Source organism: Drosophila arizonae, chromosome 4 (assembly GCF_054131065.1).
Source record: "Drosophila arizonae isolate 15081-1271.41 chromosome 4, UAZ_ARI_1.0, whole genome shotgun sequence".
In the NCBI taxonomy this organism is placed as follows: domain Eukaryota; kingdom Metazoa; phylum Arthropoda; class Insecta; order Diptera; family Drosophilidae; genus Drosophila; species Drosophila arizonae.
Genome location: NC_142924.1, coordinates 22,045,385 through 22,062,357, shown reverse-complemented (window position 1 = coordinate 22,062,357; position 16,973 = coordinate 22,045,385). Strand labels below are relative to the sequence as shown.

The window sequence follows — 16,973 nt, the reverse complement described above, 5'->3', positions numbered from 1 at the left end:
AGCACAGCGCTAGCTAGCCCAGGTATCGTACGTGCAGAAGGCAACCCAGTTGCCATCTCGCTCGCGCACACAAAGCTACCTGTGCAGGGGGTTGGTTGTCGTTCACAGTTCGCCGTTCGGTTCGTCGTCGCCGTCGCTGGTGTTGCCAGCGAGAGAGAGAAAGAGAGTGTGAGAGAGAACGGCCTCTGCAGGCATAACAGAAAACTGGATTTGACTGTAGTCGTGTCAGTCTCAATTATTGCGCAGACAAATCAGTCAGTGTGTAGCTGTTGAGCCGAACAGAAGCAGCAGCAAGAGCAATATTATCAGCAACAGCAACAGAAACTGCGAAGCACAGAGACGCACTATCGACATTACAGTTAACTGAACACCACACACACACACACACAAAAAAAGAAAGAATAAAATAAAAACAGATACATTGTGAATACAGTGAAGTGACAAACAAGAGTAGAACAAGAACGCAAACGGAGTGAACATTTATTCCATACAATATCAAGTGTTAAACGAACACATAATGGCCACATTATCATCACATCCCAACTACGGTTTCCATTTGGGCGCCGGTCAGGGTTTGGAGCTACCCTCCCCTGGCGACTATGCGTCCCAGGGCCTAGGCAATGCCCAGCTCAGCCCCAGCATGGACATGGATATTAAGCGCGTATTGCATTACTCCCAGAGCGGTGGATTGGCCGCTAGCCTAGCAGCCATGGGCGGATCCCCGGGCGGCGGTCCAGGCGGCGTCAGCAGTCAAGCAGCCAACAACATGAGCCACCACATGGCGCATCACATGCACAACGCCGTGGCTGCTCAGCAGACACTTTCCCCCAACAGTTCCATTGGCTCCGCCGGCAGCTTGGGCAGCCAGAGCAGTTTGGGCAGCAGTGGAATGGGCGGCGGCCTGGGCATGGGTACACATGGCTCGGGCGTGGGTTCTGGGGCTGGCAACAGCTCCATGCACAGCTTGGCCACATCGCCTGGCCAGGAGGGACACATCAAGCGTCCGATGAACGCATTCATGGTTTGGTCGCGTCTGCAGCGTCGTCAAATCGCCAAGGATAACCCCAAGATGCACAATTCCGAAATCTCGAAACGTCTGGGCGCCGAATGGAAGCTACTCGCGGAGTCGGAGAAGCGTCCGTTCATTGACGAGGCCAAGCGCCTGCGTGCACTGCACATGAAGGAGCATCCGGACTACAAGTATCGCCCACGTCGCAAGCCCAAGAATCCATTGGCCTCTGGGCCCCAGGGCGCACTCCAGATGCAAAGCAACATGAACATGAACATGAACATGAACATGAATATGAACATGAATATGGCACAACAGAAGCTGGGAGCAGCTGGCGCTGGTCCGGCGGGCGGTGGCTACAATCCGTTCCACCAGCTGCCACCGTATTTCGCACCCTCACACCACCTCGATCAGCCGTATCCAGTGCCCTACTTCACCGGCTTTGATCCGTTGGCGCTGTCGAAGCTGCACCAGAGCGCGGCGGCCAACAACCAGACGCACAAACACCTGGAGGCGCAGCAAGCGTCACAGTTGCCGCCCACCTCGTTGAGCAGCTTCTACTCCGGCATCTACTCGGGCATCTCGGCGCCTTCGCTGTATGCCGCCCACTCCGCGAACGCCGCCGCCGCCGGACTCTACACCTCATCCTCGACATCCTCGCCGGGCTCCTCACCCGGCACCATCACGCCCAACGGCATGGACGGTTCAATGGACAGCGCCCTGAGGCGGCCGGTGCCAGTGCTATATTAGGCAGCTTGGGCGGACCGAACTGTCCCAGAGTAAAGTACAATTTGCATTGTTGACGCGTTCCCAAAGTGATCCAACTGGTTTTAAATCTTTAAAAGCTCTATGTAAGCCAATTACAATCTAGTAGTTCTCTATCATAGTATCTCTCGCCCTCTATGAAGCAACGCTCGCAAAAGTCTAGTACAATCTTTGCGCAAGATCGAGGAGATAACATAAGAAACATTCCTAGCCAATAATGTATGCAGATGCGCATGCATATATGTGTGTGTATTTGTATATGTATTACCTAAAATTTATGTAATGATATTGTCTATAATTTATTGTCACTAAACCGAAAGCGAAACCTAATTGTAAATTAATTTTATTTAGTTCTAAGAGTGTGCTCCTTGTTGTTTTTGCCAGCACCATCCTCATATCCTAGTTACGAGTATTGTGCCCCTAACTCAAATTGTAAATATCACGTGAATTCGTTATAGACTAAAGACACCATCCAAAAAATGGAATGAAAAACATAAAAATAAATAAAAACACACACAAAACAAAACATATTCATAAATGTATTATTAATTGTATTAAAATTAAAACAAAAGCGTAATGTTTAAGGAAATGCAAAATATTTAAAAATGAATAAAAACAACATTTATTAAAATGATAAAAACACTCAACAGAAACTCAAGTCTTTTTCTTAAGTTGATTTCAGACTGGGAAATACTAAACAGATTTGGTAAATGCCTATTTATAAATCAATTACTGGATGACATAAAATATGATATACGTAAACATACATATATACATGGGTCAAACATATAGAATATATGTATGTGTGTAAGTAAATGATAATCTCATTTAGTATGAGAATATTAATGACTCCGTAACTAGATGTTGCGGATTTTATATATAAATATGGATGTCTAAGAGATAGAATAAAAAATATATACAATAGAAATGAATGAACATTATATATGGTTTTAAAATATATACTGGGATACACGGATTGGAATTTTTCTGTTTTTAAAACCTTTTTTTTTGTAGAAAACAAGCAGAATCCAATTTTGTGTTTTAGAGAGTATAACATATATGTCAATAAGAAATCAATGTAGGACTATAGCTCGTATCATATTGAAAATTTTAAGCATGTGAGAGTGTGCTATTCTAATGATATATTTACATACATATATCTTACATATCTACATATATATATCTTATGTATGACTGTATGATTCGGAGATCTTACAATGTTAACCTTGCCTCCACATGTTTTTCATGTTGTATACCAAATATGTTTATCATCTAACATAGAGAGAAACTTTAATTTGATTTGCAAACACAGAAACATTTGAGGAATTATACAACTATTTGGCGTTGTATTAATTTCTATTGATTAATGTGCTGTTTATTTTGCGCCTCGGCTAACAATGATCTAGGGTATACGAAGATGCCCAACAAAGGTCGCCTGAGTCGAAGTCAACTGCTATGAGGAGGCCTTTGTTTTTGGGGCCGCAACAGGGGGGCTGAGCCCATTGAAATTTTAGACGGCAAACAGATCCATAGATCGCCTTAGACCTCGTCCATCGATGAAATCAACGAGTTTTCAGTTGTATTTTTTTCTTTCCTATCTTAACTTGTAATAATAATAAGAATAATTGCGGTCATTAATAAAACCAATGGCATTGTTTTCCAGCTTATACAAGCTGTGTTGCGATCTGGCATAGAGAGAGTGCGGTAGAGAGCAAGATAGAGAGGGACACAGAGAGAGTGAGAGAGTATGAGTGAGTGTTTGTAAATGTGTTAAAATATCAAATATTGATTATTGCTGTTATTATAGGCATTGTTATTGCCGTTGTTGGTGTTGTTCCAACAGCGTGTCTCTCTTCATTCTTATATCATTCTCCTCTCGATATAAATTCCATAAATATTGACTTAGCATTGACGTGATATTGAATAATTATATAAAGAATGAGTTTTAGGTTAAGTTACGGTCGGACTCAAGTTCAAAATTCAAATTCAAATTGCTCTCAGGTAAGGAGTCCCAAAAATCGCTGCAGAGGGGGTTGCACAGAGATTATATATCCGACCATTAAAAAAACTTTATTTGTAAACATCTTCATATAACCCAATTAGGGGATTATACATAATAGCTGCATACGTCAACTAACTCCTTTGACTTATTAAAATGGTAATCAATCAGTTGAGACCTAAAAAATAAATAAAACTACGAATAAATTGAATAATAATTATGCTTGTACTTAATTAGTTCTAGGTAACTAGATAATATTAAATATCAAACATAGACAAAATGTATATTCAAACATTTACTAAATTATATTGAAAATAGATTTCAAGATTGTAAGCTGTACTTGAATTCCAATTATTATTGATATATGTTTTGATAATAATCATTATATACTCTAATCTATTTTAGCACAATATAAGATCCCATTACACTATTTAACTCTCCTTTCTCATCAGTCAATCAATTTCATTAATTTACGAGGCTTCTATTATCGCTAATCGTAATTCGTAAGTCTCGTGTTCTTATCACACCTTCTGCTCAGCTAACTCCATAGAGCAGCTAAACAAGCTAAAGATATTTCTACTTTTATGACTGTGGATTAAATAGTGTACGCCGTACCTACTTGTGTTTTAAGTATATAGCCCTGTTTCTGCGATTTGTGTACGAAAATAATTTTGCAAGACAAAGGACGAGGGTCTGGACAAAGGACGATGCGACAAAAACAAATCGCGGCAATATTTTCTTTTTTTACGACTTTATTGGCGGATTAGCGTCTGCGTCGCCGGAAAGCAAAAGGAGTGTGCAATGTGGCGGGATTGCTAGGTGCCTTATTTCTTTATGTTGCTTCAGTTTTTTCTCTCTGCTTTTTGTTTTACCTGTCCCGATGGCACTTCGGGACCCGGATTAACCACAGAGGCACACACACACACACGCACACAGAGATTGTTCTTCGCGATGTCTTTGCTGCTTGGTTTCTGATTTTCGTCGTTTTTCCAAATTGTTTTTGTTTTGTTTGCCGTCTGTTTTTTTAAGCGAATCGCTAATCCGGCGGATTAGCGAGACGGATTAGCATAAAGGTGATACAATTCGCTACAACAATTGCCGCGAGGTCGAGTGCAACATATCGCTTTTACGCGGAAGGCTAAATGCCATAAATGTCGCGCTCTGCAAAGGGGTCAAGAAGCAGATTGCCAGTGGCGTTTGCATTCGGGTTGGCGGACTGCTGCCTTCCCGCTCTACGGCTGTCGCAGGCCTCTGGGCAATATGGCGACTGTGTGGGAGGAGCAGGAGTTGAAGCAGCAGCAGGAGTACGATGTCCGCCCTGCGTCTGGTGGCACAGCCTAATTTGTGGGTGGTTGCTTTTGTCAAACTGTTTCATATTTTCCAAGGCACAGGGGATGGTTTGCGCAGCACTGTCCAACAAAATAATACATTAGGCTGCAGTGATGAAGAATAATTAGCAAATTAATTTAATGGTAATAAAAGAAACATTCAATAATAAAAAAAAATATTCAAATTCTCATTTGACCTCGATATATGTATAATAGTTTCGCCTGCAGTTTTGTTGTGTAGTGTAATTTCCTGCGGTCTTAACTTGAGTTTCGGTCTGGACGCAAAGCATATTGTTGGGGATGTCGCGTGGTTGACAAGTAGCAAAGCGTGGCGGCTTTTAAGTGCTAGTTTGACATTTTTTGTCGTTGCTGTTGTTGTTGTTGTTGCAGTGGCTGTTGTTGCTATTGCTGTTGTTGTTATGGGCAACCGAGCTAACCAACCAGACCGTCAATAAGTCGCTGCTAACAATTAATTAAAAGCCTCTACACACAGCGCACTTAGGCAAATGAGCAACCGAGCATTGAGCACTGAGCACTAAGCATTGAGGGCGGCCCACGAAGCGTATGCGCGATGCCAACTGGGACATAATTTGTCAAGGCGCGTCAAAGCAAACGGCAAGCGGCAAGCGGCAAATGGCAAATGCAGCGGGTAACTGCAGCAACGGTAAAAGGCAAAACCAAAAGGATAACAGCGATTCGCCAGCTCTGCTCAGTGCAGAGACTCGAGACGCGCTCTCGAGTGATGTCAACAACGTCATTAACATGGCACGACGCCAAATGGAAATTAAATGATGATAAATTTGCAACACGATGCGAGTGATTTGCGTGCGGCAGGAACAGGAACAGCCGCAGCAGCAGGAACAGGAGCAGCAGGAACAGGAGCCTCGTCTTTGGCATTTGCATAATAAGCAGCGGAAACTGCGAGGCGCATTCAGTTGAACAAAATTTGATTAGGTGCGAGACATTTCATTTGTCAAGCCAAAGCCGAAGCGACGTCAACAACACCATCAACAACAACAACAACAACAAGAACACCATCAACAGCAACAGCAGAGTAGCCACCGCTGTGGTCTTCTCTGTGGTTGTCTGGCACAACCCTCTGTGGCGGCTGACAGCGATTGATGAGCAGCCACTGGACGTTCGTGTGGTGCGGTGGTGCTTGCCGAGTGTCAAAGCACTTAAGCCAGAGAAAAAGAGTTGAGCTGAAATATAATTACAGACTAAAATATAATGCAAGTGCTTAAAAAAAATAAAAAGAATAATTCTAGCAAAAGTGTTTAATTTTAAAAAATTCACCTTTATAGCTCGACATTTCGAATAGGGAGGGGACAAGCTCTGCGCGGTTCGCTGATCAAGGGGTTAAGTCTGCTGGCAGGCGTCCACGGTTCACATGACAATGGCCTGGATGGATTTGAGGTGCGGCACATCCTGTTTGCATGGGTCTCCACGTGCTGGCGGCATTAGATGGAACGCCCGCCGCTAAGCCTGCAGCCATTGTCAGTGGGCAGTGGGCTCATCTTCTGGCAGTCGCATCCTTGGCAGCGCATCCTGTGCGACGATAAATGTGGCTGTCTAATGCATTATTGTTCCTGTCCAGTCAGATGATGTGGACGACGATGAGGATGAGCAGGAGGATGGGGAGCGCAGCAGTGCCAAGGCGCGTCGGTCTTTATGGAATTTCATAACTGCTCTCGAGCGTAATTTGTTTCCTGTTTACGCGCAGCAGGACATTTCGCATCCGCGTGCGCATTGGCGTATAAATTATTGCCCAAATCATGAGCTAACCACCACCAGCACCACCAGGGCATCAGATAGTCACCCCGAGTCCCCCGACCCCTGCCAAGCCTCAAGTGTTTGCCCATTAATTTGCTGGGCCGGAGTTGGGGTGGCGGATTTTACGTCGCTAGCTGCAAATATTTGCATAAATTTGTAATAATTTTATCGTCAATTTGTATTTTATTAGCGTGTTGCGAGCCACTCAACTAGAGGCACCACCTAACCCGCCCGCTCACCACTCACCGCTCACCACTCAACCGCCCAACTATTGTCTAAGTAGCTCTCATCTTTTTTCTCTTTTGTCTGCCTTTGATTTGTGGTGCTCAGCTGCCAACCACCGACCACCCGTCTGCGGTGGTTGAGGTGGCTGCGGGTGTTTCGCGCCGATAATTTAATTTTTTATTATTAATTTGTTTAAAATTTGTCACTTCTTTATTGTTTGGCTGCGTTTCAAAAGAGCCTTTGATGCTGATGAAGATGAGTGTGTTTTTTCTTCATAAATATATATGAGCATTTAATCGTTGTAAAATCTGAGTCTTTAAACGATTTAGGGCAGACCTAAGTAAAGCTAAAACTTGCTATTTTCTTTTAGTGCGTGAATTAGTATGGATATTATAGGTAATTTTCTATATACAGTAGAATGTCGGTAATTTGATTCTGTTAAGTGGAGAATGACAATAATTCTTAAAAATTGCATGAAATAATAATAAAATAATTCATTACTTCTTGAAAATTGAAAATATTTTATTGACTACGTTAATTACTTATTTGAAGGCTCAGCTTTATGATAATTTAAATTAATGTTTCTCTTTTATTTTCCTCTTTATATTAGTTTATTTATTATAAAATAAAATATTCAAGCAATTGAAATATGAAAACTCAGTAAGTCTTGACAAATTGTAAGGTCAAAATATTTATACAAATTTTTTTTGAAATAAATATGTATATTTAGTTATATTTGAATGCTTGTATTGGAATTGCTTTGAAAAAAAGTGATAAAAATAAATATTAAATGTACCAAAATCCAAATTAATTTTTATCGAATATTTATATCATTATTCTCCCATTCCGATTCATGGATGTTGCTAAAGATTTTGTTGAATTCAGAATAAGCCGTTATTCTATAAATGTTGAGCAAGCAAAGGTGATATTATTTTGGGTTAAAAATACACAAAGGCAGGAAATGGACTTGATATGCGATTGGCTGGTGCTGTGATTAAGGCACGCTTTAAAGAGCCCCGGGCATTGTCACTATATCAGATGGAGAGGGAGAGGGAGAGGGCAAAAGACAGAGATATAGAGAGTGAGCGAGAAAGAGGTAAAGAGACAGCTGTCCAGAGTTGATCCACAGATGCGGCTCCAACGGCACGGCGTGTGCTGACAATCAAAACAACTGGCACAATGCGAGTACTCGGGCACAGAGACGGCAAACAGAGCTTAACAACTGGCAATTGTTGATTGTTGTTGTTGTTGTTGTTGTTGTGGAATCCCCGCCAGATCTGAGCTATTATGACATAATTAACTCTTCGTTTACTCGACTGACTGACTGACTGGATTACATAACGCAGTCGTGCAGGCGGGGATTACGCACAATGCGAACTGTTTACATTTTTGGCAACAAAACGGAAATGCAGGCTCTAAACTGCTTACAGAACTGGCCAAACAAATAACCCGTACAGCGTCGACGGCCAACGGACGTAGACGAGGGAGGACAAGAGGGAATGCGAATGCGAATGCGACTGCGAATGGGACGGATACTGGGAACACATCGTCTGACAATGGACAGAAACCGTTCTGATATGGAGCGCCAGCTGCCGTTGCGCCGTTGCGACGATAGAGCCGAAAAGAAAGCAGATAGAAAGCAAATGGAAAATGGAAACACAAATAGCAATAGAAATGGAAGCAAAAATAGTTTTTATTGATAACTGGGTTGGCTGTTTGTCTGCCTGGTTTGATCTGCTCAATGGGTTAAACGCCACAGCTGTTGTAACTGTTGTAACTGCCAATAGCTTAGGGATTATAACTGTAAACGAATGAAACGACTGAACGAGCGACCCATTGGAGCATTCGAACAAATCCCTGCCCAAGACCAGACCAACAATGGAGCGGATCGCATAGGTTCGCTCTTAAGACAGAGCCCACATTATTGCTGCCCATTGTTGGCCACTAATAATATTTAATAACATTTTGGCGTTAAGTTGGCGAACAGAGCTCACAGTCCCGCAGGCCCCATCAATGCCTTGACGAATCGTAGACAAAGCACAAATTTGAGTAATCAGCTTCATTCAGAAAACGTGTAACACAAAGGCCGCGGGACTAGTTAAATCAAATATACAAGCCGAACCGATGCGATCTGAGATACTCTCAAGTCGAATCAAAAGAGATCGAGGTATAACATATACAGATATGTTCGCTCTGAAGTGGGCTTTCTTTTCGCTTGGCGTGTCACATTGTCATCGGATCTTATATAAACTATCTAAAATGCCCTTTTAAAACTAAATACTGTTTATTCAACATCAACTTAATTTGTCGATCACAATTAATTTATTTTTCTGTTTTCCAAATGGCATACAAAGCGATTTCAAATAATAAAACCTAAAAACTATTGAGATTCATGTTCTCGCAAACATTTTGTTATGCAAATAGAATTCGATTCAGGGATAATAATAAAATTATACTTAACATTCTTATCTCTGGAGAATCTAGTTTGGACTAATAATACGATCTTCTAAATTTGGAAAAAAGGCGCATTCCAATTCGAACTCGTTTGTTTGCATATGTAAACTATGTAAAATGTATATATTCGACATAAACTGGAAGAATTCGCCGATGTGTGTCAAAATTTGTGAATGAACATAAAGCTCAACTGACGGAAAGAGCATTTAAAACGTTTCGATATTTTTGGCTCTTTATTTATTTATTTTCGCTTCCCACCGGCCGCCAGTCGCAGAGGTGAATGGGGCACAGTTCTTGTGGAATGCGGGAGGGTGGCGGGGGCGGAGCTCAGTCGGTGCTCCAAGCTCTTCAGGGAAACAACAAAAGCGCTTAAATGAAACAAAGCAATCGGACAATGGGCGCGCATTATTTTCTAATTTATCGGCATTGTGCGAGCGCGAGTGCGAGTGGCTGAAGCCGAGGTTGAGGTTGGGGCTGAGGCTGGGGCTGTCTCTGGGATCGGTTTCTCGACTTTTTCGGATGAGATATATTCGATGTTTCTTGCTGTTGTTGCTTGTTTTCATTATTGATTTAAACACATCGAGGAGCGAACAAGTGAAGAGCAGTCGGCATCGCTATTAATGCGCTTTTAATGAAGTAATAACAACAGCGATGACGATGACGATGCCGATGCCGATGTCGATAAGGTAGAGCTGGAGGTAGAGGTTGAGGATGACGATGCCCCCAAGGCATGCCACAAGCTTCATTCATTAGCGTCGCACTTTTGGCCAACTTACTAACTGTACAATCGCAGCTATATGGAGTAGAGCAACCGCGAGGCACGCAATCGTCAATCTCGATGGCAATCGCGTTGCCATTAATTGCATTTTGTCACAACAAATTGTAGAACAAAATAAATTTTTATAAATTCGCCAGCTGCATTCTGACACGCCACAAGCTGCAACAATGTGCGGCAGCTGGGCGTGGGTCCAAAAGCGAGAGTTACAGAACTAGAGAACTGGACTGGGCTGGGCTGGGCTCTACTTTCGCTGGGTTACATGTGTGACAAGCGTTACGTTCTATTAACTATGTAAAGATACGCAAATGGCCAAAACTACGGAACGAAGGGTTGGCCAACGGACACAAAGGCCAAGCCAATTATGTGGGCCAACTATTGAGCGTGGGTAACAAGTGGCATAAATGGGTGTGGCACCATCATCAGACAAGCCTTTACTCAGCCTAATTGAAAGCCGAATGAAGCGTACTATCAATTGGGTTTATTCAAGAGTCTTTATCGCATTTCCCAACTGATTTCCTCAGCACTTGCTAAGGCCTTCTTGCACCCGTGCATTTTTATCAGGAATTCCGTGTTGTGTGTGCCCGTCTGTTGTCTCCTGGCTGCCTCTGTTCAAACATTGATCTGTCGCGACAAAGTCAATTGACATTATCCTTGCGCCCGCGACTGTTAATTACACGAATGCCTCAAACACGTTGCGACACGACAAATTCCTGTGAATGCGACTCAAAATCAAAGACCTAAAACCATCAAGAAAATGTGAACAATCAATTAACAGCAAACTAAACGCTGCCAGCCCGGTCAACGCCAGCTGACAATGGCCCACTACTGTTTGGCCAACTACACTTTTGTAGACCAAAAGCCTGTGTACCCTGCCAGCATCCTAATGGGAGGTATAACGACTATGCAGTGGCGTTTGTAACCACAAGGAATTTAATGAGACTCTGGTGTGAGTATAGAGAATGAGAATTAGAAATTTCAAAATATGAAGGGGAATGATGTTGGCAGAGAGTTAGAGTTGTTTAAATCAGTTAGAATAAGAAAAATAATAATATAATATATGAATATAATTAATTAAAAAAAAATATATAGCAAATAATAATTTAATTTTTGAATTCAAATCAGATGCTAGCTTAGGTAAAATCAATTTTAATACAAATAATAGTTTTATATAAATAAATAAATGTAAATAGACAGCTAGATTATTACTCTAATCGGGTTGGACTACATTCGCTATCTACATTATTCACTGTTTCTATTCCTGCTTCCATTTTGACCTTCCTGAATGATGTTTGTTATTGTAAAATTGCAGATTCTACTCCAACCTCTTGCTCTTCTCCATGCTCTAGTCCATACTCTGACCTTACTGATAGTTTCTGCCTTTCTTCTGTCAAGCTTTCGCATTTAAAAAGTCTTGTCTGTATATGAAGTAGTAAGAATAATAAGAAAATAAAATAAATAAAATAAAATAAATAAATAAAATAATAATAAAATAATAAAAATATTATACATTTTCAATTATTGCTGAGTTGGTATCAATTGAACAAACTATTTAATAAAATCCTGATTTAGATTCAGGAATAAAAAAAACTGATTTTGAAAATATTTTTTGCGAATATTTAAATTGAAATTAATATATAAAATAAATATCAAGAAATAATAAAATTATATATTAATATGTATAACAAAAAGAAAATTAAAATAATAATAAATTTGTAAAATGTAAATAATTATTTTTTATATATGAAAACTATAATTTACTAAAATTACAATAAATTCTTCTTGAAGATTCTCTCCTTCAGTTTTCAAACCAATGTCGGTTGGCATGAGCTCTCGTCCAGTTGCCTGTCGAGTGAGTGTATTCCGGGGTCAACTAGTCGTGCGGCTGCTCAATTTGTTTAGTTTCTTGGGGCTTTGTTTGATTTGACTGGCTGCCACTAAACGATGGCAAACAGAGCGCGAGTTGCGCCTTCTGGGCTCGATTGGCTTCTAATCAGCTGTGGCGGCGTCAACTGGAACTGTTGATGCAGCCGCATCACACGAATGGCAACTGCTTAATGCAACTGAGGCAACGGGGTTAACTGATGCAACTGCTGCAACTGCAGCAACTGCAGCATGCAAATGAGGAGTAACAACAAGAGCAGAAGCAGAGTCGCCTCCACTGTTTGTCTTAGCCATTTGTAGACGTGGCTTTTGTTTGCCCATTTAATTCATAGGGCTCGACGAGTTTTCCACTCAGTTGCTCAGATTCAGTTGTTGTTGCTGCTGCTGCTGGCCCGCTTAACACTCGATTGGTTTTGTTGTTTAGCACAATGATACGAATAGAAGCTCGTATATTAACGATCATCGATCGATATACCAATATGCCCCACCCCAAACCTATATATCCGACTGGGTGCTGGGTGCTATATCATTAAGGTTCATTATGTTTTATTTGCGCATCGATGTCCATGTCCAGAAAAGGTGTTTTGTGTTTTTGTGCTTCGTTTCATTTTCGCTTTATTGTTTGATTTCGTTTCGATTCGTTTCGTTGTTTCTGTTTACGTTCGACACCATTGCAAATTTTGATACAAAAACCTCGTCATTTATACACATGCGAACATAATTACGTTAATTCTTTGTGTTATGAGGGTAGTCCGACCATCTCTCTCCTCTCTCTCTCGCTCTCTCTCACAGAGTTAGCTATTCACATACCCCCCGCCACAGCCCTCATCAAATCATGCGGCAGCCCGTGATTTCTCCTTTGGGTGATTTATGATGTGACGGAAGTTTAGTGTTTCGGAATTTATTAGACAAAACATTGCCCATTGTCCGAATGTTGGTTGGCCCGGCTCTCAAGTTACGCTGTCAGCATTCCTGAAATCGAATAGCGATCCTCGGCGCAGTAAGTGAGCAGCGATTGGCAACTCTTGCAGCATTCCAAATGGAAATGCGAGCAACGCAACAACAAATGGCAAACCCAAGCACAATGTAAGCTGGCGGCAAAAGGACTCGAAACTGTCACGAAAAGGAGCAACAGCATCGGGATGCCGCGTTGGCCCATTTCGTTGCTGACAGCCATGCGAGCCATGCGGAGTGGGTATGAGAGTGCTCAGCTTTTTGAATGGGCCATACATATATCAAATTCCATTTTTCTCTTCGTTTTTCGCTGGCACAAACTGACGACAGGAGACATTTTCGCTGACTTTGAATGCCTCGCAAAAGTGCAACGAAAAGTGACAACTGCATGAACTTGTTGACCTTTTATTGACTTTTTTCTATCTCAATTAAAACATTTACTTATTCCGGACGGTGAACTAGCTTAAGGCAGCTACTCCACTCGATAGCCAGTGAAACTGCGTCACCTGCAGCTCCAATGGGCAATCGCACAGGTGTGTCTGGCGGATGTCGACGTCACAGAGTTGGTTTTTGTGCTTTTGGCCAGATATTAAACAATTCGTGAAGCAACACAGCAATTAAATCGAAAACAATTGACACAATAGACGTGGCTTAACAAATTACGTCAGGCATTGTTTATTAATGATCTTTGTATTTTATTCGAATGGATCGGGTGTGCTTAAATATTTTATATGCACTGGAATTAATCGCTTTGTAAAATAAGCCGGACAACAACTATATTTACAATATTGTATGAAACGCTGTTTATCAAGACAATAAAAAATCGTGCTCATTGGGCTACGACCTACTAAATCATTTTATAACCTTACGTATTTTGCATTAGTTGTATAAACGCCAAAAGGAAAAGCTAAATCGATTTAGAAAGGTCCAAAGGTCGCCTGTCTGCTTATTTATATATATATATTTTGTACTTTCTTTATGATATGATATGATATGATATCTATGTATCTTAGCTCCGTTTTTCCAAATCAATACAACTGGAGTTTTTAGTATCTAAATCCATTGAAAATGGATTTTCAAATTATAAAGGAGGTGCATATTAAGGCGTGGCACACCTCGTAGACTAAATGTTTTCTCGATTAGGACGAGCGACTGTTCATCAGAAACTATCTCTTATACGACAAAAGCAAGAGACTTGCATCTTTTCTGCATACCAAACGAAGAACGAGTTTGTCAATCTTTTTCTATAATTCCTCCAATTTCTTCATTATCGATTTTACAGCTTTACTCCAGTAGTTTCTGCAATACGTATGTACAAAAATTTGGTTTACTCTGAATGTTTGGCAGAGGAATTTACTTGCATACATTCTTTTTTTTTTTTTTTTTTTTTTTTGACATTCTTCTCAAATTCTAAAGTCTGGCTCATTTTGAAGATCTTCAATTGAATCTTAATCAAATGCTCTTGCATTAGTATAGCAAACCTTCCCAGAGGAAAATATGGTTTAACCGTTTTCTGTTTATATGATTATATGGATTTATATTCTCGAAAATGAACTGATTAAGTTCAAACGGTTCAACTTGATCACTGAGACAGAAAGCGGAGCATCTCCTAGTCGCTAACACCCGACTAATTAAGTCTTGCTTCTATAATGGTTTGTTTTCTGATTTTTCTTTTGTCTGTCGCTTAAATGGTGTGAAAAACTGTGTTTTTCTGTTTTCCCTTTTCCGTTGACCGCGTTTAATAAATTTATTTACACTTTGTTGCGTTTGGGTTTTTTATGCTCAGCTCTGATTTGGGGCGTGAGTCGAGTTGAGTTGAGCCAAGTTGTTAGCGTGTGTGTAGATTGTTGTCAAGGACGATTTCCGGGCTGCAATTGCAACCCCTAATTGCTGCCCACTTGAGAGAAACGCGGCTCAGCTGCGCTTATCTGTGTCAGCCATCAGTTGGCCGCGTTCTCATCCGCCGCACAGCCACTCCACTATCAGTCGGAGCTAATCGGCACACAGTTGCCTTGCGTCCTTGCCGAGTCGAGTCGACGTCCGTGCATCCTTCTGTCAGTGCCACCATCCGTGGCACAGCTAATTTTATGTTTATCGCGGCATCGAAATTAGCCAGTGGGCAAAAGGGGCGTGATGCTCAGCCTTTGCCCTGCTCTCGGTTCCATGACTCTTCCACTCACTATTTAGCTCTAGTTTTTATGGACCAATCTATTAGCTTGGTTAACGACCGTTTACCGCTAATTTGGTTGAAGGTCTCTAATCTGTTTTATGTCTATTATCATTGGTTGATTTTAATATTCTTCTTTTTATCGCATGGAGAGACATTTTGGTTGATATTTGAATTTACAACATGAATAAGTTGATTGTTGAATTGTGAATTATTAAATAGGATTTTCACAAATTATAAATATTTTTTGACTCTTAAATATACTTAAATTACAAAATAAGTATAAACATTTTACTAAAATATTTTTATTTTTATTTATTTATTAGAAAATATTTCTTAAATAAAAAAATAAATGTAAAATAAAAACAATTTTAAACTAAATAAAATAAAATTAATTAATCTTAATTTATTTATTAATAAATAATCAAATAATACAATTAGTAAATAAAAAAAATATATTTTTTAAAATTATATATTTTATATATTATCTCTGAATTAATAAAAGATAAAGAAAAATAATAAAAGCTAAAATTAGTTTAATCAAAGGAGATCTGAGTAAATTAATTTTAATTTTTAATAATATTTTTTATTTTTCCTTCCATTCCATTCCATTCACTCAAACAGAATCCATTTGGTAAGTGAAATGCACATTATGCAATGTAGAGTATCTGAAAGTCTTCTTTGTTACACAACAATTTGTATGTACTCGTATTTACTTTCGAATGTGCTTTTTTCGCTGTTGTTCGATTTGTTAATGTTTGATTATTGAATTTAAAATTTTCCATATTGTGTCGATCACGGCTCGCATTATATCTCTACTCCGTTTGCGTTGGCAATTAGCGCAGCTTTGGCAAGGCTGATTGGCATTGTGTCTGCAATTGTTGGCCAGCTTTTGTATCAATGTGAATGTGAATTGGAATTGACTTGAGTTTCCTTTGACGCAACTGAGATGCAGGGTATCACATAGCACGGGTCTACTCGCGTTCTGGCCGGGAGTTTCCGTTTGAGTTCAATTCGAAAATATGCTCTCACAGGGCCCACGACTCCGGGCTTGGCTTGGACTTAGAGCTCATGGCTCAAGTGCGCCCACTTAACGGGATCGCACAATGGAAACGGTTTACGGCGCTTTTCCCACCACCCAGCCCGCCTCCGACCCGGCCGAAAATCGCGCCCATTAGAGCGCGTTTAATGTTATTTATTCATTAGGTTAAAGTGTGCGCCAAAAATAACAATTACAAAACGAAAACCTAAAAAAATCCGTACTTTTTTGTGCGCGGGGTCAGATTTCCCAAAGGAAAGAATGAAGCAGAAAAAAAAACGATAATTGAGTGGCAGCGTCGACGCTATGAAAATACGAGTGTACTCATATACGCACTCAGCTATTTCGTACAAAGGACGAGCATATTTTCGGCAAGGATCTCGCGATTCAGTGCAGCTGTTGTGGGCTGTGGCCGTGTGGAGAGTGCAGGATGTGCGCGAGGCTAGTTTGGGCACTGAATGAATACGCACGCTCACGGGAGCTGGGGCAGCTGTGCTTAGTGCTTTCTATGCCAAACATCAATTGAATAGATGCCATTCTTCAAGCAGAAGCGAGCTGCAAAATTGCCCTATCACTTAACCATAGAGATGAGCTTAAAAAA

General features: G+C 40.7%; 1 protein-coding gene and 1 long non-coding RNA gene across 2 annotated transcripts; one reads left to right on the top strand and one right to left on the bottom strand.

Moving 5' to 3' along the window:
* Positions 1-224: 224 nt before the first annotated feature.
* Positions 225-2,345, top strand: D (Dichaete). Its single transcript, XM_018008927.2, has one exon. It carries the CDS (start codon positions 518-520, stop codon positions 1,757-1,759), a length of 1,242 nt encoding a protein of 413 aa, XP_017864416.1. The 5' UTR covers positions 225-517; the 3' UTR covers positions 1,760-2,345.
* Positions 2,346-4,201: 1,856 nt separating this feature from the next.
* Positions 4,202-7,420, bottom strand: LOC149269408 (uncharacterized). The gene is made up of 3 exons (XR_016269697.1): positions 7,121-7,420; positions 6,398-7,008; positions 4,202-6,303 (listed from the first exon to the last, which is right to left on the bottom strand). It is a non-coding gene; the product is annotated as an uncharacterized LOC149269408 (long non-coding RNA).
* Positions 7,421-16,973: the final 9,553 nt, after the last annotated feature.